The sequence below is a fragment of the Leptopilina boulardi genome, unplaced genomic scaffold (assembly GCF_019393585.1).
Source record: "Leptopilina boulardi isolate dan_hultmark-lab unplaced genomic scaffold, ZJU_Lbou_2.1 LbouV2_38, whole genome shotgun sequence".
In the NCBI taxonomy this organism is placed as follows: domain Eukaryota; kingdom Metazoa; phylum Arthropoda; class Insecta; order Hymenoptera; family Figitidae; genus Leptopilina; species Leptopilina boulardi.
This window is the reverse complement of record NW_026137951.1, coordinates 3646713-3667956: the sequence shown is the minus strand read 5'-3', so window position 1 is coordinate 3667956 and position 21244 is coordinate 3646713. Positions and strand designations below refer to the sequence as shown.

The following is a 21244-nucleotide window of genomic DNA, read 5'->3' as shown; positions in this document are numbered from 1 at the left end:
ATATTCTACGAGAGACTAAAATTGAAATTAAATTAAATTGAAAAATTAAATTAAATTAAATCGATTAAATTGAAATTCGATCAACTTGAATTCACAGTTTTCCTAAAAGTCTCAAATTGAGACCAAAAATTGCATCAAGTCTTTGCAACGTTTTGATGCACCTAAGTTATATCAAAAAGAGATCGTTTTGTGTATCATTTTTAGAAATGATACACGAAACGGTCTCATTTTTTGATGCAAAAAATTTAATCAATTTATATCAATCATGGCCGAATTGAATCGACTCAAAATTGAACGAATTTTTTTCAAATATTTTGGTAATAGTCCAATCGCGGAGACCATTTCAGTATTTAATTTGAATATGAAAAAAAAGAAAATCAATGACAATATGCAATTTGATAATTAAATAGTGACAGCTTATATACATAACCTACAATCATGTTTACTTTTTTTGAAAGAATATAGTTCCCAGAGTCACTCCTATATGTGATTAGTATTTCAAATAGTGAGACAAAGAGTTTCTCACATTTACCGCAAACAACCATTGGATTCGGGGTGGCGCACCAATCTATGTACAAGTGTGCACTAAAAACTTTAATTCGGAAACGGACCAAGTGTGTATGGGTTTATTGTGAACGCACCATGTTTTTAAAATGCCTGTTTACAATTGCCGTAAATATCTGCCTGTAAATAAATGTGACAATTGTTTTTATTCAAATAATTAAGTGAAGAGTAAATAATTAAACAGATAAGTTTAAAGATATTTTAACTATTTTATTTTTTTTATTATCTGTCATAATATTTTTGTCATCTTTTTTATTGCTCAATTTATGTTAATACAAAATTTTTTTTCAAAATAAACATTGTTTTTTTTTTGTAATGTTACAAATAATTGTTTTTTTTTGTATTTTAATATAATTTCTGTTTCAGAGTGTTTGGGCTGTGTCAATTTTGTTAAAAATTGATATATTTTAGTGTGAGGTTAAGAAATATTGTCACTTCAAATTAATTCCAAGTGTTTTAAAATTTTTCTATAGGTCTAAGAAATTTAATTTTTCAGTAATTTTTAATGTAAATATTTAATTCAGAGCGCTTGAACTGTTTTATATTTATCATAATGACCAACCAAATATGACAGTCCCAAAAAAAAACTCTGCCCGGTTATAGGTGTTCGGGGTTTTTATATGAGCCAAAAGTTCTTCAAGTAAGAATTTTATTATAAAATATTTTTTTAAATATCTAAAAAGAAGTTATTTAATTTAATAATTGTTTAATTTACTGTTTAATTTTACATTGACATCATAATTTTTAATAATTTATAGATTAAAAAAAATATTTCGTTTATTTGAACGTTCAAAACTTTTAGCTCATGTTTTTACATGTAATTCTGTATATGATAATATAAATTAAAACTCTTGCAATATGCATTGCAGAATGTTTATCTTAATAATATAACACCAATTTTTATTAAATATTTTATACAATAAACCTTGATAAAGATTAAGAAATTCAATTTTGTTTAAAAAAAAAATTTTTGTAAAAAAATTGAACTTGTAAGATTTCAGCTTTGCGAATTTCTATAATAATTTGGCTCTCAACAATATGTCATCGACAGTTGAAGATTGAATATCGAATGCTCTCAAAATACGTTCAGCAAGACGTGTTCCAAAAGTAATGAAACATAACAATATAAGTTGGTCTTTAAAGTCTTTATCAAAGTCGATGTAGAATATATTACTTTTTCAGCATTAACGTCAGAGAATCTGAAAAAGGGAGCTCGATTTTTTTTCATCGCCTTCGATGCGTTTTTGTCATCCTGAAAAAAAAAGAAAAACAATTGTTAAATGATAAATTTAATTACTCTTTTGAGCCGGCAAAGCAAGCATTAGTTTGTTTGTTATTACTAAAATACTTACAATTAGTATAAGTCTCCAAAGCAATGTTTGACAGTAACAAATAATTTATCCCGACATTTGTGAGTGTGAAACACTTCATGGTTTGTTAAACTTTGTAGATCAACCGAAATAAATTCATTTTCGATGTTTACTTCGTAGGACATCAAGTCTAAGTTGTATTCTACTGTCTCCACTTTTTTGCATATAAATACAACTCCTGTTTCTTTTCAAAATTTTGTAAAGTGCTGCAAATTGAGGTAAGCAAACATCATTCGCGTATCCTATTGCAATTAGGCATTTTTGACTGACATATTTTACGCCGTTATAATTGATCCAATTTGTAGTGCATTGTAGTAGTTCGTCGGGGAATAAGTAGCCGAATGGCAGCGTTTCACTTGCCTCAAGTTTGGCAGGACCTGTGGTAACAATTTTTGTAAGCGGTTGAATCAGTAGCAGAGCTTGCCACAACTGGTGTCTTACTAACAATGTGTAGGGCAAGTTCTTGTAATTCCTCATTCCCTGAACCCTACGTTTGGATTGTTGATGTTTCGCTTCAGAACGTATGCACATGAAGTAGCGTAATGGTCCAAATCTTTCTATACGTCCAGGGTAATGAGGAAGAAAGTGTTGCTTTGGTGTGAACTTAGCATTTCCATCTTCATTTGCATACAAGTTTGCGTAATCGTTTAAATATTCCGAGATGCTATCACGAAGAAATGTAACCATATCAGTACTGATGGAATATCCGAAAACAATCGATCTAATTTCCAAGAGGTTTTTGTAGTTGGAAAAGTATGGACAATTTGGTTCTACAATATCTAATACAATGTATGGAATCATGTATGCCAATGTTTCCATTTGCATAGCGGTTTGCTTAATATTTGCTCCTGGGATTAAGTGCTTTGCTTTTAATGGTGATGGCTTGTACTTGGTTTCAGAGAAGCCATAATCGAAATTCATTATTCGCCTATTTAATTCTTCCAAAGTTATTTTTGTCAAAATAACTCTCTGATAAAAATTTTGAAATGTTCTTGGAAGAATTCCTAAATCAATATCATGAGTGATATCTGGCAGTGCGTCTTGTGAACCATGAAAACCTTCTGCTTCATTTAAAATGCTCCTTCTATTAATTCCATACATTATACTTAATTCGTCTCTATCTTCGCCTTCTAAAGCTTCAATTTCAGCTACTTGCGCGTCATGATCCTGCGGGTTGCGAAGAAGATGGACATTTTCTTCTGTCATTATTTGAATTTCAGGCAGGGCAGCAAGACAATATCGACAGGGGTGCACAGTCCTTCCAAAACCCTCTTTATATCCACAAATACAGTTTTGAGCTGGATTGTCGCCCTGAGTAGCATATAATCCTCCTTGAAGTAGTGTATTGTCAGGCCCAGGAACACCTATTTCAAATTTTTTTATATTGACTAAAATGGGCTTCAATATTTTGTTTATGCCGTATCTTTTTACATCTTCTGATCTTGCTATCCCTACTATAAAATGATGCAACAATGACGATTGATAAATTTCATCGATGTCCAATAATGAACAGTAGATCATCAGTAACTTTTGCTGTCCGCTAGCTTTTGAACCTAAACCGTCACACATGTCTACATCGTCGGTGTATAGTTTTACGTGGAACGACTCTTCAAGATCTTTCCACCAGTCATCATTCCGATATTTGCAACCATCTTCAAAAGAAGTATATATTCCTGGTTGCAAATCGTGGTATTTTATAATGGAATGGAAGGTATCGTTTGCAGCAAATTTTTGAATTATATTAGTTAATGGAATGTATACCATTTCATCTTTTTTACGTTTCATTGGTCGATTTTGCCCAGTGCTAGCACTTCCGCACGGAGAAAAATGGATATTAAGAATCCTACTTTCCAAAGATAATGAAAAATTTATAATATCTATATTTTAACACCTATTATATAAAATGTTTTCTTTCAATATCTAACATGTTGTAAAATAGAATATGTAGATATTGATGCCTATTGATTTATATACTAAGTTTTAGTATCTAGGACAATAAACGTTAAAATCGTGAGAATAACGTATTTCATGCGTCACTTCATGTGTACAGCAGTGTCTGCAAATTCGGCGTTAATTGTGATTTCAGTTCTGAATAAAAGTAAGTAGAATTTAAATTTTCTTCAAATCTAATCTCACATAATATATAGTGCGTACGCCGATCATTTTAACGCAAGGAACGTGAAACTAACCTGTTCCGTGTCTTTTTTAAATCTAATGTTAAAGAAAATGTCATTAAATTGACATATACTTTTCTTTTTAAATAAAAATAAATAAACTTCTATATTTATTTTGGTTTTATTATTTATGAAAATTAAAAAATCATTTTAATACTAAATCTTCCCCAATTAGTCCAAAATTAAAATTTAGTATAATAATATTATGATTAAATTAAAATAAAATTTAAATTTAAAATAAATTTAATTTTAATTATAAATTTAATTTAATTTTTTTTAAATTTTAATTAAATATTAATTAATATTTATATTAATTAATTATTAATTAATATTAAATATTAATTAATTATTAATTAATATTAAATATTAATTTTAATTAATTATTAATTAATATAAAATATTAATTTTAATTAAAATTATTAATTTTAATTAATTATAAATTTAATATAAATTTAAAATAAAATTAAAATAAAATATTATGATTAAATAATAATTATATAATAATATGATTTACGTTAGTAAATAATGCCTTTATTTTTCAAGAGTTAGAAATTTAAAAAACTAATATTCTGTGTAATAAGTTTTAGTATCCTGGACATTACAGATTGATGTAGCCATTTTAATATATTTAGATACTAAATTTAAGTATCCAAGATGCTTGTCCTATAGTTCACTGTCAAATATAATGACCGGGTAATATATAGATATTAAATACCAATATCCATTTTTCTCCGTGCGTATCTTACAAATCGTCTGCCAAGCGTATATCTAGTAGGCATCAAGACATTAAATTCTGTTTCTAGATATGCTTTCCTTTTTTTTTTATTATTTAAATCGAAAATACAATTTGTAGATTGTACTTCATTTTCAACATTGACGTAATTTCTTAAATTTATTCCGTTCGCTTGTAAAGTTTGATAAGTTCTATCTAAAGAATCTCTAATATAAACACTGACAACATCTTGCATCATTTCCAAAGTTTCGGTAATTTGTTGTTCAGAGATGTTAGTGTTTCCACGTAAATGTAACGGAAACCGACCAATGGCACGTTTTCTTTCGTTATTTATTCCCGGAACTGCGTTGACTTCATCTTCATCATCTTCATCTTCCTCTTCATCGTATTCTTCGGTTGAACTTGGTTCATACTCGACATCTTCATAAACTTCTTCATTTTCATTATCCTCGGAGGATATGTTTCCACCATCATTTTCCATTCTTTCATTATCCTCAGAAGATATATTGCCATCATCGTTTTCCATTCTTTCATTTAAATTATCAGGATTGTTAAATATGTTCAAATCTTCTGCAATATTTGGCATTGCGATTTCTTCATTTCTTGCAGGTCGATGTAATCGGGATCTATGCGACCTCAAAGAATTTGCATTTCGAAGAAAAGCTGGGCAGTTATTTATACCGCATCGTCTACCTCGATTGCGCTCAATGTCGTGGACATTTTGGAAATGTTGTTGTAATTCTCTTAACAATGGAAATTGTTGGTGGCAGAAACCGCACAAATAACCCTGAGGTTCCATTTTAGCTATGTATTTTCAATAAAATTCAATTTATTACAAATTTTCTGAAAGAAAACTTAACGGCAAACTTACCAGCTGCACAAATTCCCAAAGAAGCTAAATATAGACAAAAAATAAATAGTAATTATTTCATATTATCAATAATTTTTAAGATTTTAAGATAAATTTTAAGATAAATACAAATTTTACTAGAAAGCATCTTCCAGCTCATATTATTCATATTATTAAAAATAATCCAGAAAGGTAAAAAATATTTAAAAATTATATGAAGAAATATATTTGAAAAAAGTTAAAAATATTATAAGAATTTTATATAATTGCCTAGGATCATATTTAGTGTCCAAACAGCTAAAAAAAAATCCGTAAACGACTCAAGTATTGAATAACAAACCAAACAAATTTACTTAAAAATTTATCGTATGTTAAAAAATTTACACATTAAAGTTTACGAATCAAAAAAAAATCCTTTAACTCAGAATCTTAAAAATATTTGTATTATTACTCACAAATTTAATTTCTTGTAACGCTGGATACTTATCAAGCAATTCCTGCGCCGTAAAATTTTCCGCATCATTTTTTCGATTATCTCTTGTGAGATCGAGAAGCTTCTTTATTTTGACCGTATTGAAATTTTGTTTTTCACATTCTTCTTGCAGCAATTCTACATTATTTACAAATGTTTCATCAGAATGGACATTTTCATTTTCCAAGGTATCATTTTCTTTTTTTGAATTACTAATCTTCTTTTTCCCTTTCTTCGATAACCTATACTTTTTATTACGGTAACTGTTCAGGAGACGTTTCAGCATTCTCCTCTGAAAATAATTTATTAAAAATTAAATGCATATGAAAATATAGCTAAAATTATTAATTATTTATATGATAATAGGCAGTTTACTATGGTAAGCTATCTTTAACATTATAAAAGATTGAAGATTGTTTTAACACTTCAACATTTATTTTGTACAAAAACTGCGGAAGAGTTTTGAAATTAAATTTTAGATAATTTTATACTTTTAGAAGTTTACATATTAAACAGCATAAAATTAGACTACAGAAACTTTAAATAATACAATGATGTTCACATGACTTACATGACGAACTCCATTTCCTCGCAGACCGGGAAATCGATTAGTTGAAATGATAGACGCTTGCAACATATCGGCGGATGAGGTTCTCTTTGCTTCGATTAATTTTCTAAGAACCACCCGAACAATTGCGCAAAAGTCTCCTTTTCCCAATTCTTTATTTTCGTAAAGTTTGGTCATAATGTCATTATGGAAGTCATCACTGAAGTTGTATGGAATTATTTCCTCAATAGTTTTCTACAAACAATAATTAATTATGCAAGATATTTTATAAAACATCATTATTATTAAACTATATGAATCAATATGTTTAAAAATTTTTATAAGTAACTTCATGTTATTCATTCACGATTTTTTTTAATATAAACAAAGATTGGTAATTTTTTTTTTAATTTTATAACTTTCTTAATGAATATTCTTATATAAAAGCTAAAGATAAATTACACAGGCAAGCAAAAAAAATTTTTTTTTTACTTAGACATTACTATATTTTTAATCTGAATCTGAAGTCAGAATTGCTAAATTAGCTCAAACTTTTAAAATAAACTCAAAAAATCTCCAAAAACACAATTTTTTGAATTTATTTTTGAAGGTTAATCCAATCTGGTAATTCTGATTTAAAATAGGATTCAGGGGGGGGGGGAATTGATAGGAAAACACTAATGTAGTGTCTTGGTTTAACAAAATTTTCTTTGTGCCTGAATTATTATATTAAAAACTTCTATAAATAAATAGATAGTGAATCTTTTTACCATTTTTATTTGATATTCTTGTGGAAGATTTGAATACTCATTCGCATTCTCCGAAAAATATATAAAACTATTAATATTTCATCTTGACGATAAAAGAATATAACAAATTTTACATTATACCATTTTCACTCGTTTCTGAAGAAATAGCATTTGTGTCATGTTCATCTGTAGCGTTATCGTCTTGCTCCGACTCAGACTGATTTTCATGATTTTCTCCGACTTGTAATATTTCCAAATTGCCTGCATTTTCAGCATTTGTTGTGACTATTGAAACCTCCAAATCTTCAGCAAATGGGTTCTCTGCCCCTTTGTTAATTTATGCACAAACACCACATATTTATTACGTTTTAATTTTTTTATACAATAATAACTAATACTTTTATAATTTATTTGTTAATAAAAAGTGGTTTTTTTAAACAAATAAATTGATATTTTTATAATCATGCAAAATTTTCATAATTATCATATTACAGATCATAGTGGGGAATGTTAGTAAATTGTATATACGTCCAATACCGTAGAAATAGAACATCCGAAATGCAACAACTATTGTGCTGAGTCTACATTGGGCACGTTTGTACGCGAACGTGTACGTTCCGTACTGACGTCATAATGTTCTGCAAATGGGTGACGTCTGCACGGAACGTACACTCGTTGGCTAGATATGCCTACAATTTTTTGTCCTTTTCTAACACACATGTTGCCATGACAACATATGCATTAGAAAAGGACAAAAAAGTGTAGGAATATCTAGCCAATGAGTGTACACGTTTGAGCAGACAATGTAGAGTCAGTGTTAAGGCCAACGCACAATAGGTTCGCGAAAGTCCTTCGCGAACGAGATGCATGAGATAGAAAAGGATACAAATATATCTCTGTCCTTTTCTAACTCATGTTTCACGTTCGCAAACGTCTTTCGCGAACCTATTCTGCTTAGGCCTTTACTGATTACGGTACTTTTTCATAGGACAACCATTGCCGAAGCAACGCATGCGCAATTATATTATGTATTTGTGTCCTTCTCTATCTGTCAGTAACTGACAACTGTTACAAATTTGTATTGTTTTCGGTAAGATGCTGGGGAAAGCAATAAACAAATAAAGTACAATAAATGGTAAAAATACACTTTGTTTGAAAAGAAATAATCTTTGCTTTAAAATTATTTGACGAGGAATGATATATTTGATACATTGATAAATCTTACATTTCAAAAATTTTGATACTTATTCATATACGTACATAATAACCTAAAAAAAGTGGTGATCTCTTAGTTGATGTGTTACATTGTATTGACAAAAAATAACACGCTCAGTAATGGTTATTAATGTTTGGCCAAAATATATAAATGATTAAAATTAAAATTACACTATTTGGTTCCAAATAAAATTCAAATCAGTAAGTGTACATGAAAATTATGTTAAAGTTAGAGTCCAAGTCACTTTCATTTTAATTAATCTTTTTGTACATACAGTTAATATAAAGATTCACTTTTTCAACTGAAAAAAAATCGAAATTTTTTTAATGGATAAAAAATGTTAAACATGGATTACAAAAAAGTTAAACGAGGAAAATGTTCTTGTGGAAAATGCGATGGATTCCTAGCTTTTACTTCAATTAAATGTTCCTCTTGCGGGTGTATTACCGCAAAACACGCGAAATTAGGTAATTTTTCTGATAACATTAATTATTTTGCATGTTATTTTTCTTTCTAATGATAAATTGAGCGATAATTTGTATAGATGCAGACAACTCGGATATTCAACAGTTGCAAATTTCGGAAGTTATAGAAAATGATAAAAATGAGACTAATGTTTTGCACAATAGCGGTTCAGCTGAGGAGATGAATGTTGATAATTATTTAGAAATAACAGTGGATGGTAACGCGGAACATTAATAATTTACTATTACAAAATACAAAAAATTAAAAACATTGTATATTTCAGAGGCTCCTGGTGCAAATATTAATGTATTTCTTTCACAAGAAGTACAAAAAAAATGGTAAATCATTTTTTTGTCTAAATAAATCAATACTTTATATATTGAGATAATACAATATAATATATACTTTTTTTTAACTTTGTCCAACATTTTAAGATAAATTTTTAATTGTAATTATAAATATAACTATTGAAATAAGATTATATGTAAAATTTTACTTATTTGCAATATTCTATATAGGCAACAATGGAAGAAATAATTCCGGATAATTTCAATGACGAATTTGATGAAAACATCATAGCCGGGCTTTTAGGGACAAAAGAATTGTTGCGGAAAGATTTTTGCACAGTTAGTCGATTAATTGCTAATAATTTAATAGAGTCAGAAAGAATTTCTTCTTCTGATGTTTCGCAAGCTTCAATAATTTCAACCGGTAGATTTCAAGGGTTACAGGGAGAAAATCAACCACGTCATGTAAAATAATTTATATTTTGAATTATAAAAATGATTTCCTTTTAGTCAGTAAATAATAAAAGTAATTTATTGAAAAAAATATAATAAAATTAATTTACAGAATGTGATTAAGAACTTATAAAGAATTTTTGATATTTGACTACATTCTTCTTTACGAAAGTAAAGCTGAGGTTATTTAAGATGGCTTCCAAAAAGTTAAATATGGAAAAAAGTTGATATTCATTTAAAAAATTTCCTTTCTTTAAATTAAAAAAAAAATTTTAAATCCGTTAATATTTACACAAATTCTTCGTAATTTTAAAATCTTATGTCAGTAATTATTTTCAATACTTTCATTCATTTTATAACATATTATTAAATGATTTTCATTATTTCTTTCAGAGAAGATTAGAAATTCGTCTTAATAAGTATGTAAAAATTAAAGACCCTACGACAACTTCGGAGGCAGGTGCTAAGACAGACAATGATTCTTTAAAAAAGTTTAATAAAACACTTGAAAAACATTTAAAATTATTGCAACTGGAATCAGAAAAAGAGAACTTAGATACAAACGCAGTAAAAAAACTTCTCGACATCACAAGAGATGATAGAAAAAATTATACAAAAACTTGTTCGGCGGGTGAATTATTGCAAAGATATCCAGTGTTGCAAAAAAATCAAATTGTAAGTGTTATACCTATGTATATTTTATGTTCACATTCGGTATCATTTAAAAGTCTATATCATTCATTTTCAGTTCCTTTGGGAATTTGGACAACTAATAAATTTGTCCCCAGACATAATGAAAAAGAATTTACTATATGCAATACCCAAATTACTTACATTATATCCACTAAGTGAGAAAGAAACAAACAGCAATATTTTTTTTCTGAAACAACTTAATTTCTTATTTTCATCAGGACGAAAACGTGCTAAACGACCGAAACGTCAATTGGTCGAAATAAGAAAACTGGTATGTAATCCTTGTTTTGCAGGCTCAAAAGAGTAATTAAATTTATCATTTTACAATTGTTTTTCTTTCTTCTTAGGATGACAAAAACGCATCGAAGGCGCTGAAAAAAAAACGAGCTCCATTTTTCAGATTCTCTGACGATAATGCTGAAAAAGTCATGTGTTATGTTGATGGGGAGCAATTTTTTGTTGAAGAACCCATTGATAGTATCATAATTCTCCTAGCAACTTATTGGGTGTTCTACATCGATTTTGATAAAGGCTTTAAAGACCAACTTATATTGTTATGTTTCATTACTTTTGGAACACGTCTTGCCGAACGTATTTTGAGAGCATTCGATATTCAATCTTCAACTGTCGATGACATATTGTTGAGAGCCAAATTATTATAGAAATTCGCAAAGCTGAAATCTTACAAGTTCAATTTTTTTACAAAAAATTTTTTTTTAAACAAAATTAAATTTTTTAATCTTTATCAAGGTTTATTGTATAAAATATTTAATAAAAATTGGTGTTATATTATTAAGATAAACATTCTGCAATGCATATTGCAAGAGTTTTAATTTATATTATCATATACAGAATTACATGTAAAAACATGAGCTAAAAGTTTTGAACGTTCAAATAAACGAAATATTTTTTTTAATCCATAAATTATTAAAAATTATGAGGTCAATGTAAAATTAAACAGTAAATTAAACAATTATTAAATTAAATAACTTCTTTTTAGATATTTAAAAAAATATTTTATAATAAAATTCTTACTTAAAGAACTTTTAGGTCATATAAAAACCCCGAACACCTAAAACCGGGCAGAGTTTTTTTTTTGGGTCCAGCTCAAACTTGTCAAATGCATGAGATAATCAATAATAATTGCAGTGATGAAACAGTTATAACATAAGTAATAAAATATATTTATGTAAAATATAAACAATTATATTAGAAATGTTAACAACAACTTCGTGAAGACATAATACAAAACAAGTATTCCTAACTTGACTGTCATATTTGGTTGGTCATTATGATAAATATAAAACAGTTCAAGCGCTCTGAATTAAATATTTACATTAAAAATTACTGAAAAATTAAATTTCTTAGACCTATAGAAAAATTTTAAAACACTTGGAATTAATTTGAAGTGACAATATTTCTTAACCTCACACTAAAATATATCAGTTTTTAACAAAATTGACACAGCCCAAACACTCTGAAACAGAAATTATATTAAAATACAAAAAAAACAATTACTTGTAACATTACAAAAAAAAACAATGTTTATTTTGAAAAAATATTTTGTATTAACATAAATTGAGCAATAAAAAAGATGACAAAAATATTATGACAGATAATAAAAAAAATAAAATAGTTAAAATATCTTTAAACTTATCTGTTTAATTATTTACTCTTCACTTAATTATTTGAATAAAAACAATTGTCACATTTATTTACAGGCAGATATTTACGGCAATTGTAAACAGGCATTTTAAAAACATGGTGCGTTCACAATAAACCCATACACACTTGGTCCGTTTCCGAATTAAAGTTTTTAGTGCACACTTGTACATAGATTGGTGCGCCACCCCGAATCCAATGGTTGTTTGCGGTAAATGTGAGAAACTCTTTGTCTCACTATTTGAAATACTAATCACATATAGGAGTGACTCTGGGAACTATATTCTTTCAAAAAAAGTAAACATGATTGTAGGTTATGTATATAAGCTGTCACTATTTAATTATCAAATTGCATATTGTCATTGATTTTCTTTTTTTTCATATTCAAATTAAATACTGAAATGGTCTCCGCGATTGGACTATTACCAAAATATTTGAAAAAAATTCGTTCAATTTTGAGTCGATTCAATTCGGCCATGATTGATATAAATTGATTAAATTTTTTGCATCAAAAAATGAGACCGTTTCGTGTATCATTTCTAAAAATGATACACAAAACGATCTCTTTTTGATATAACTTAGGTGCATCAAAACGTTGCAATAGAAAAAGAGACAACCAAGTTTACTGTGAATTTCTGGCAAATTAATTTTCGGTTAATAAAAATTTTGTCAAATTTATTTTCGATCATTTGCATTTTGTAGAACATTAATACTCGAACAAATGAGTATTCTGCAAAATTAATATTCTACTGAATAAGATTCTATGAAATCGTAATTCTAAAAAATTTGTTTTAGAGCTTATTCATGCGTCCCAAATAAATTGTACTTATAAATATTTATATGCGGTATTATTAAAAGAAGAGGTTATACACGGAGAAAAATGGAAAAACGAATAAAGTAACTTTTACTATACTTTAAAAGTAAAACCTGAACTTTTCGCAGTTTCTGCGCATTTCTGGAAATGTTTACTCTAAAAATAGTAAAATTTACTTCTAAAATATAGTAAAAATTATTCCGGAAATAGTAAATTTTACTATTTCTGGAGTAAAAATTGCTAAAAATCCAGATGTATTGAAAATAAAAGTTTTTGTCAGTCAGTCGACGACTGAGCTTTGTGCAATACAATATTATACTTTAAGTGACAGCTAGGACTGGAGGCGATTTTCGTAAGGATACTAAAAGTAAAGTGTGTTTATTTTTTAATTTTTTGATTAATTAAGACCTATTTAAATCATTAATAAACAAATGAGGTAATTGCGTACTAGTATTTTATTAACCATATTAGAAATATTTTATTAAAAATTATATGAACGGAATTAGGTTCAAAACATTTTATACATACATTCATTATTCCGTGCTATATACGCCGTATTTAAGTTTAAGTAAAAAGGAAAAAGAGTTTGTTCACAATTCTTTAATTTTAAACTTATTAATTATCATTTCTAGAGTCAATTTTTAAAAGTATCGTATTTTATAAGAATTATTAGATATTGTCACGAAAATAATTCAAGCAAAAAGTGAAAAAATATCAATTAAAAATTAAGCAAATGAGTGGGACAAACTGGCGCTGGCTTGATAGAGACGATATCCTCATCTACGATGCTCAAGATGTTTTAAAAAAACTGAATCCTCTAGTATTATTTGATGACCGTGAAGTATATATGTTTAATGATTTATAATAAGTTTTTAAAACAAGTTAATAACCAAAGCGAGTTACCAAAAAAGAAAAATAATGACTGAATATTACAAAAATTATCATTTGAATAAACAATATTTTATTTGACATCGGTGTAAAAAATTCCCTTTTAAACATAACCTTAAACTAATTTTAAGATTATGTTATTAATTCTAATAAGAATAATTATTATCAAACAGATTGATATTTCATATATAAGTATGTGTGAAAACCTGGAATATGCCGCAATTATGGACAAGTTGGAACGGAATTAGTTACATGGCAATATTTTTAAAACGGAATTACATACAATTGAAAGGATTAAAAAGTTGTTAAAAAATAATATAAATTTAGTTTTTGAACAGATATAAAAAATGAAAAATTGAAAATGATTGATTAATTTTTACAATACAATTGTTTTCTTAAACTTTAAGTTACTTGATAAAATAAGAAAAATAGAATTCTCAGGAAGGGCCTTAACATGCCGTAATTGTGGACATTTACCAAATTTTGTTTTGTCTCAAATCTGTATTGTTGTACTAAAAATATATTACTATAATAAATTTTTAGTTGTTGCAACAAAATTTTGTATTGTAATACCAAGGAATAGTTAATATTACTAAGGAATTACTACAAAAATACAGATTTGTTGTAGGGTCCAAACAAAATTTGTTAGTTTCATGTTTAGTAAGTACGACAATTCATTTTCCTCCCTCTACTTCTTTTTTTTCTTTTGTGAATGTTATCACATTTATTAGGTATAAAAATTAATGGAAAAAAGTGATGGGTAGCTTGATTTTCAGTGCAGGTAGAAAATAAGGTACTTGTACTTTTTTTCATTGGCGTTTCGCGCGACGCGTCTTAGTTCACCTCGGAAGACTGAACTTTTAGCGCTCGTAAACGGCGCTACACCGACGGGGGTTTCAGGGTTTTACGACTCATTTGCATCCGCCTTTAAAGGCTGAGTCCCACAATTAAACCCGTCGAGCGCAGCTGTACCTTCTCCTTCATGTATATACACGTCTTTCTCGCTCGTATATTCAATATCCAAGATATGAGCTCCCTGGAGATCGATCGTGCCAGGATATCTCTCACAGAGAAGGAGGATGTCTGTTCGTAAAAGCTTGGTTTGCAGGAGTAAAAGGGCTCTCCAAAACGGAAGTAGCCGTTAAACTTGGTTTCCGTTTCATAAACTCAAGCGTATCGCGCCGGCTAACTCCATTTCACCCCTCGTAAGACACCACATTTTTCACTTGAAAATTCACTCTTCCTTTTTCTCTCTGATAAATATGTGTTTAGAATTCTATTATTGATTCTTGAAAAGAGGTGCATGATTTTTTTCTCAAATTTTAGAAAGTCGACATTCCAAATGATCGAAATTTATTAAGTCGACATACTAAATGATCGATATTTAAAATGCTCGATGCTGCCGATGGTCGATAATCTAAATGTTCGAAATTTTAAACAGTAGAAACTCCAATTGGTAGACATTTTGTTTCAACGACACTCCAAAATGTCGACATTTTAAATGATCGAAAATTCAAATGGTAGAAACTTTAAGTGGTAGAAATTTCGACTATTTGTATTTTTGATCATTTAAAATGTCGACTTTTTGGAGTGTCGTTCAAATATAATGTCGACCATTTGGAGTTTCTGAAAATTTCGAACATTTAGAGTATCGACTATCTGCAGCTTCGAGCATTTTAAATGTCGACTTAATAAATTTCGATCATTTGGAATGTCGACTTTTCAGAATTTTTTTGGGGAAAAATCATGCACCTCTCCTCGAAGAAATAGAAATTGAAGTATGAGAATTTGATAAATTTTTTTTTGATAAGGTTTGTTACGTTTTTATTGCATTTCTGCTTTCGAAGGTTTGAACTTATTTCATCGTTGAACGGCATTTCGATGTGGAAAATAATTTTCTATCGTTCACTCGACAGTCGTCGCGCAGGAAGCAAGTTCGACATTTCCTGTTACGGTGAACTTGCCCCGTGCCCCCAAAGAATGGAAAGGAAAGTCCGCCAAATATAAGGCAAAAATGGCCGTCGAAATTGGATTTCTGAAAGTGCTCGCTGGTATAGTCGGAGCTCCACCTGATTACCCGTTTCGCTGATGGATTCTTAGACTAACCTCGCACTTCCATCCTCTTCCTTCTCGTTTTCTCTCTGCTTTGGGTTGCCTTTAGCAACCCTCTTTTCTAGCTCGGGCAACTTCGTGTTGCACCCCTTTTCCTATATTCCCTCTCTCGCTCTTTCTCTCCTTACAGTTCACTCCAAACTAAACTCTCAACTCTCTTTCGTCGCCCACCGATCGGATTTTATAGCCATTTTGTATAAACGCTTTCGTTTACTCCGGCAGCAGGTATAAAAAGGGGTAGTAGCTTCAAGAAACTGGAACCACTGAAACTTGATACCCTCCATCATGCCTGAGGCATCTTCGATCAAGAAGGCACAAACAAAAAAGATGAATTCTTGATATATATATATATATATCCTCCTCCTTATTCTCTTCTTCTTCTTCTTAAACTACTTATCTTCACTTTGCTCACTGAAATATCAATTTACAGGTCTCTAATTTCATTCTTCAGCTTAGTTTTTCCTTATTTCAAACTGGTTATATTTCAAATATATACAATATACCTACTTATTTTCTTAAAATTATATATCTAATTAAAATTTATAATTCTAATTTATAATACATTCAATTGAATCATGAATTTCGAAAAGGGCTCAACTCGAAAAAGCGTAAGTGTCATTTTCGCATAACGATTCAATAATTGAATTTTATTTAATTCGAATTTAAAAACAACAAAAATTTCAATTCACATAATTTTAATTTGTTCAAATTTTTAATTGATATAATTTTTAAGACGCTGAATCTTTATTTGTCCGAAATTATAAATAGCCGAAGAAACAATTGACAGGAATTTTCAATTTTGACCAATTAAAAATTATCAAGAAAATTGCGATTGGTCAATTTTAAAAATTGCGCCAAAATCATTTTATCCATTGTTTGTTTGGCCATATATGTAAATTTTAACAAATAAAAATTCGGCGTCTTAAAAATTTTATCAATTGAAAATTTGTATTTAAATAAAAATTCTGAAAAATTAAAATTCAGTGAATTGAAATTTCTATCATTTAAAAATTCGAATAACATAAAATTAATTCTATTATTTTCGACAATTTTTCTAAATTATGAGGAATATTTTCCGTTTTATATAGAAAAATTATTATTCCTTCTTTTTTGGATATATTTCCTATTAATATTGGAGAAAAGTCAATCATTTTCGGAAATTTTTCCCATAGGTAAAGAATAATTTTGTGGAAAAACTATTTTTCCTGCTTGTTTTGGAAATTTTTCCTACTAAACAGTCGGAAAACCTGTTTTTCTCTTCATTTCGGAAAAATTTCCTATTGTTTGAACGAAAAAAATTTCTAAATTTTTTACAGTGATATAAAAAAAAATTCTGCCAAACAAAAAATTCGGTAGTAAATAATTTTGTTAGGTGAAAATTTGTATAAAAAGAAATTCGGTCAAATGTTAATTTGAAAACTGAAAATTCGTGTAAAAAAATTATTATTTTTAATACAATTCTTTAAAATGAAAATCATTAGTTAGAATTTTCATTTTAAAAAATTTAATTAGAAATAATTATTGTTTAGACTAATTTTTATTCTTCGAATTAACATTTGACAGAATTTCATTTTAAATCAATTTTTACTTAACAGAAATTGTTTCATTTGTAAATTTCGTTTCCTGCCATACTGTTACAGAATTCCAGATATTTCATTTTACATACATAAAGAATACGACATTTGTCGATTTTTTTAATTTTCTTTCGCTATGAAGAATGGTTATAACAAAAAAAAAAAGTTTTTCAATATATCGCTTCTCAATATGTCAGTGAACTAAATAGTATTATTATTGAGTTTTTACAAATTGATTTTTCATGCTTCTTCTATACCCCGATGAATTGTTTTTTAGTTTAATTTTTGTTCTCTTTCTAACATGTGCCTGAACATTCAAATGAAATAATTTTTTTGGTCTTTATTTTTTTTAAATTACTACTTACAATGGAAATTAAGAAAATACGAAAATTATTTTTCTATTTTTTGTTTTTAAAAAAGTAGTTTTTTGTTTATTTCAACGTTCAAAACTTAACTTATAAAAATTAACTACCAAAAAATTATGATTGGAAATCTATTTTTCTTTTATTATTTATTTTCAATTTTTAGAATTTTTCTTTTTTTATTTACACAAGTATTTTTGAAATATTAATGATGAATACAAAATTTAATAGCATTTGTTTATTATCAATTGCATATATTATACAATTTGAAAAAAATTGATACTTTTGTGTTTGACTTACGACAAAATATTTTTTCTTCGACAAATTATAATTATATATGAGATAGTGATATTTTTGATCATCAATTTTCCTCAGTGTGTATATTATATCAATTTCATCGAATTTTTTTTTTATATTTGCAGTCTATTGTTACTATATGGCTAATGTATAAAAATCTACAGATACAGTAAATATTTACAAATAATTGAAAAAGACGCAAAAAATACATTCTTTTGTTTTTACAAGAAAAAATTTTTTTCAACACACTACAGTAATTCAGAACAATTATTTATTTAGATGAACAATCACTCTTTCAAGTAAGAAAATTAATTTTTAGATCTATAAGGAGCAGACCTACTGAATATTTGAAAAAAAAAAAATTAAATTTGCTATATGGCTTTAAATTCTCTCTTTTTTCGGGGGGGAAATTTTTATTTATTCACATTATTTCTTTATCTTTCAGAAAATATAAAATCTTAGTCTTTCTATATCTACTTTTATAAAAAGGACTCTTTATCTGTTAGAAAGGGAATCAGAAATAAGTTAAACCGTTAGGTAGTAATTTATGCAAATGCATTTGACTGATCGAGTTGCAGCGTGGGAAAGAAATATTTGAAAAGCAAACATTGAGAAATAATAAGATTACTCACAATAGGAATAAATTGCAGTTATTACAAGACGCACAAATATATATACTTATTAAAAACTATAGACGACATTTTTGTCCCTTTTTTTTCAATCGTAACACTATTCTTTATTTTCTTAAAAACACACTTTCATTTGTAAATTAAAATCTAAGAATTAAAAATTCAGATTTCTAACATTTATGAAAACAATTTGTATTTTTTTTGTTCTCATTTTCACATTGAGACATTATCATTACATGACAAAAGTTTAATAAATGCGGGTATATATAAATCCTAAGAAAAAATTATTTTTCGATATTTTTATATAAAGAAAAGTTTTATAGTTTTTATACAATTTTTCTTATAATTACTTATATTATTACTAACGGATTTTATACACTCACATACAACTTAAAATAGTTCGATGTTTCTTAATACAACATATGACTTTATATATATATATAGCAAAAGAGAGAAGTCTACACTGAAAAAAATTATTTTTTTAAATAATCGGTTACTTGATTATCAAATAAATATTTACTTGAATTAAATAATTTTTGAAACCAAATAATTGAATTAAATAAACTGTAAACGATTTAATTGACTTCAATGAAAATTATTTAATGCAAATAAATATATGGCTCTCCACGAGAGAAGGGACCTTAGAAACAAAAAAAATTGTAGGTTATGTTTAGTGGTAGTTTTATCTTGATTAAACGTTCATTTTTAATTATGTAAAATTAGTTTTTATTTATTATTATAGATCTAATGAAGACATAAACATTGGTAGTTTGTATTAAGAGTTGATCCTCTTTGACCTCCCTGAAGTTGGCTTCGACGCTAAGCGCCGAAAATTGTTTTTCGCAGAATCAAAAATATCAAAACATTTTTTAAAAAAGTTTCGGGTCTACACAATGCCTTGAGAAGTATTGTTCAAGGTATTATTTGGATTGAAAAATTAAAAAAAAAAATAATTTGAAATTTTTGATTCTGCGAAAAACAATTTTCGGCTCTGAGCGTCGAAGCCAACTTCAAGAATGTCTTCTTTGTGTAGATTCTTCTCTTTCTAAAAATCACAAACATAACCTAAAATTTTTTTTGCGTCTAAAGTACCTTTTCTCGTGGAGCGTCACATATTTATTCAAATAACCGATTATTACAAATAAATTTTTTTTTTCAGTGTAAATATTGAAAAAAAATACCTCCATAAAGTTAACTTCGATACTCAGCGCCGAATATTGTATTTCACAGGACAAAAAATAACAGATTATTTTTTTTTAAAGTTTTTTAATCCAAATAATACCTTGAGAAATACTTCTCTATTATGGGGATCCAAAACCCTTTCTAAAAAATTATTCAATATTTTTGGTTTCCTGGAAAAATAATTTTCGACGCTGAGCGTTGACGCCAAATGGAGGTAAAATAATCACACAAATGGCATTAAACGTTTACAGAAAAAAAGCTTAATTCTCATTTCACACACGTATGCAATTAATCACCACACTGACCTTTTAATTTATAAAAAGAAACTAGCGATTAATTTTCTTTTTTTATCATCTATATTATGATTATTTCGTTATAATACTAGGAAATTGAAGTAATATGTCGATGGCTGTTATTTTCGTTTAACGAAAATATTTTCTAAAAGTTCCTTTGTAATAACACGATGAGGTCTTGTTGGACTTTCTGTGGTCCTCTGATAAAGTCTACTGTTAATTGCATAGAGTTTTGGACTAAGTGCACATCTCACGTTGAACCACCAATCGCAGACAAACACTGCTTGACTAAATTGTGTTCCATTTGGACAAAGAAATGTTGCTTGTCGACCATCAATGTCACAATAGTGCCATGCTTGACATCTTGTTTCAACATCGGCAAAAAATCCCGGATAAGGCTGATCATCACAGTAGAAATTTGTATAGGGCACCTTTCCCAAAACTGGATAGTCAGTTCCAGGTCGACCTAAAAAAAGAGAAAAATTTAATAGACATTCATTTATCAATCAACTTCTCTAAATCTTGAATTTTTTAGGTTATGTTTGTATTTTAGCTCTGAGTTTTGACCGAGTTTTAAGGTTATGTTTACTGATTTTAACATCTTGATATCAGATCATTTCTTTTGTAACAAAAATTTTTACTTAACAAACATTTCTAGATATCGAATTCGAAATTCGATTTCTCTTTATCAAAATTATTATTTAAAAAATTATAATTTCATCGAATATTAATTTAGTAGAATTCTCATTCAACAAAATTCAATTCACTAAATCTTAATTTATCCGAATTTTTATTTGCCTAAATTGTTATTTTATAGAATTTTTAAAATGCTGAATTTTCATTTGTCCAAATTTGCAA

At 27.9% G+C, this 21244-nt stretch overlaps 3 protein-coding genes across 5 annotated transcripts in view; 2 read left to right on the top strand and 1 right to left on the bottom strand.

Moving 5' to 3' along the window:
- Positions 1-21244, top strand: part of LOC127288084 (RING finger protein 17) — a 223278-nt gene that overhangs the window by 123493 nt on the left and 78541 nt on the right. The gene's annotated exons all lie outside the window — the stretch shown is intronic.
- On the top strand, positions 8533-11375 carry LOC127288091 (uncharacterized). 3 transcript variants are annotated; one of them, XM_051315342.1, is made up of 8 exons: positions 8533-8875; positions 8952-9142; positions 9220-9357; positions 9424-9478; positions 9659-9766; positions 10274-10555; positions 10629-10844; positions 10921-11375. In XM_051315342.1, the coding sequence occupies exons 4-8, from the start codon at positions 9476-9478 to the stop codon at positions 11233-11235; spliced, it is 924 nt and encodes a 307-aa protein (XP_051171299.1). In that variant the 5' UTR covers positions 8533-8875; positions 8952-9142; positions 9220-9357; positions 9424-9475; the 3' UTR covers positions 11236-11375. The 3 variants fall into 3 exon arrangements, with proteins under 3 accessions (XP_051171299.1, XP_051171297.1, XP_051171298.1); XM_051315340.1 differs by having other exon boundaries at positions 9659-9892; XM_051315341.1 differs by having other exon boundaries at positions 9220-9478; positions 9659-9892.
- LOC127288092 (uncharacterized) overlaps positions 18103-21244 on the bottom strand; it is a 70900-nt gene continuing 67758 nt past the window's right edge. Inside the window, exon 3 of the mRNA XM_051315344.1 lies at positions 18103-20852. Coding sequence (XP_051171301.1) covers positions 20506-20852 — 347 coding nt within the window. The 3' untranslated portion in view covers positions 18103-20505. The remainder of the gene's footprint in view (positions 20853-21244) is intronic.

Bases quoted from the DNA above. Each gene is read 5' to 3' on its own strand.
- LOC127288091 (XM_051315340.1), top strand. The intron at 10,556-10,628 runs GTAAGTGTTATA...ATTCATTTTCAG, and splicing joins TGTTGCAAAAAAATCAAATT to TTCCTTTGGGAATTTGGACA. The intron at 10,845-10,920 runs GTATGTAATCCT...CTTTCTTCTTAG, and splicing joins TGGTCGAAATAAGAAAACTG to GATGACAAAAACGCATCGAA.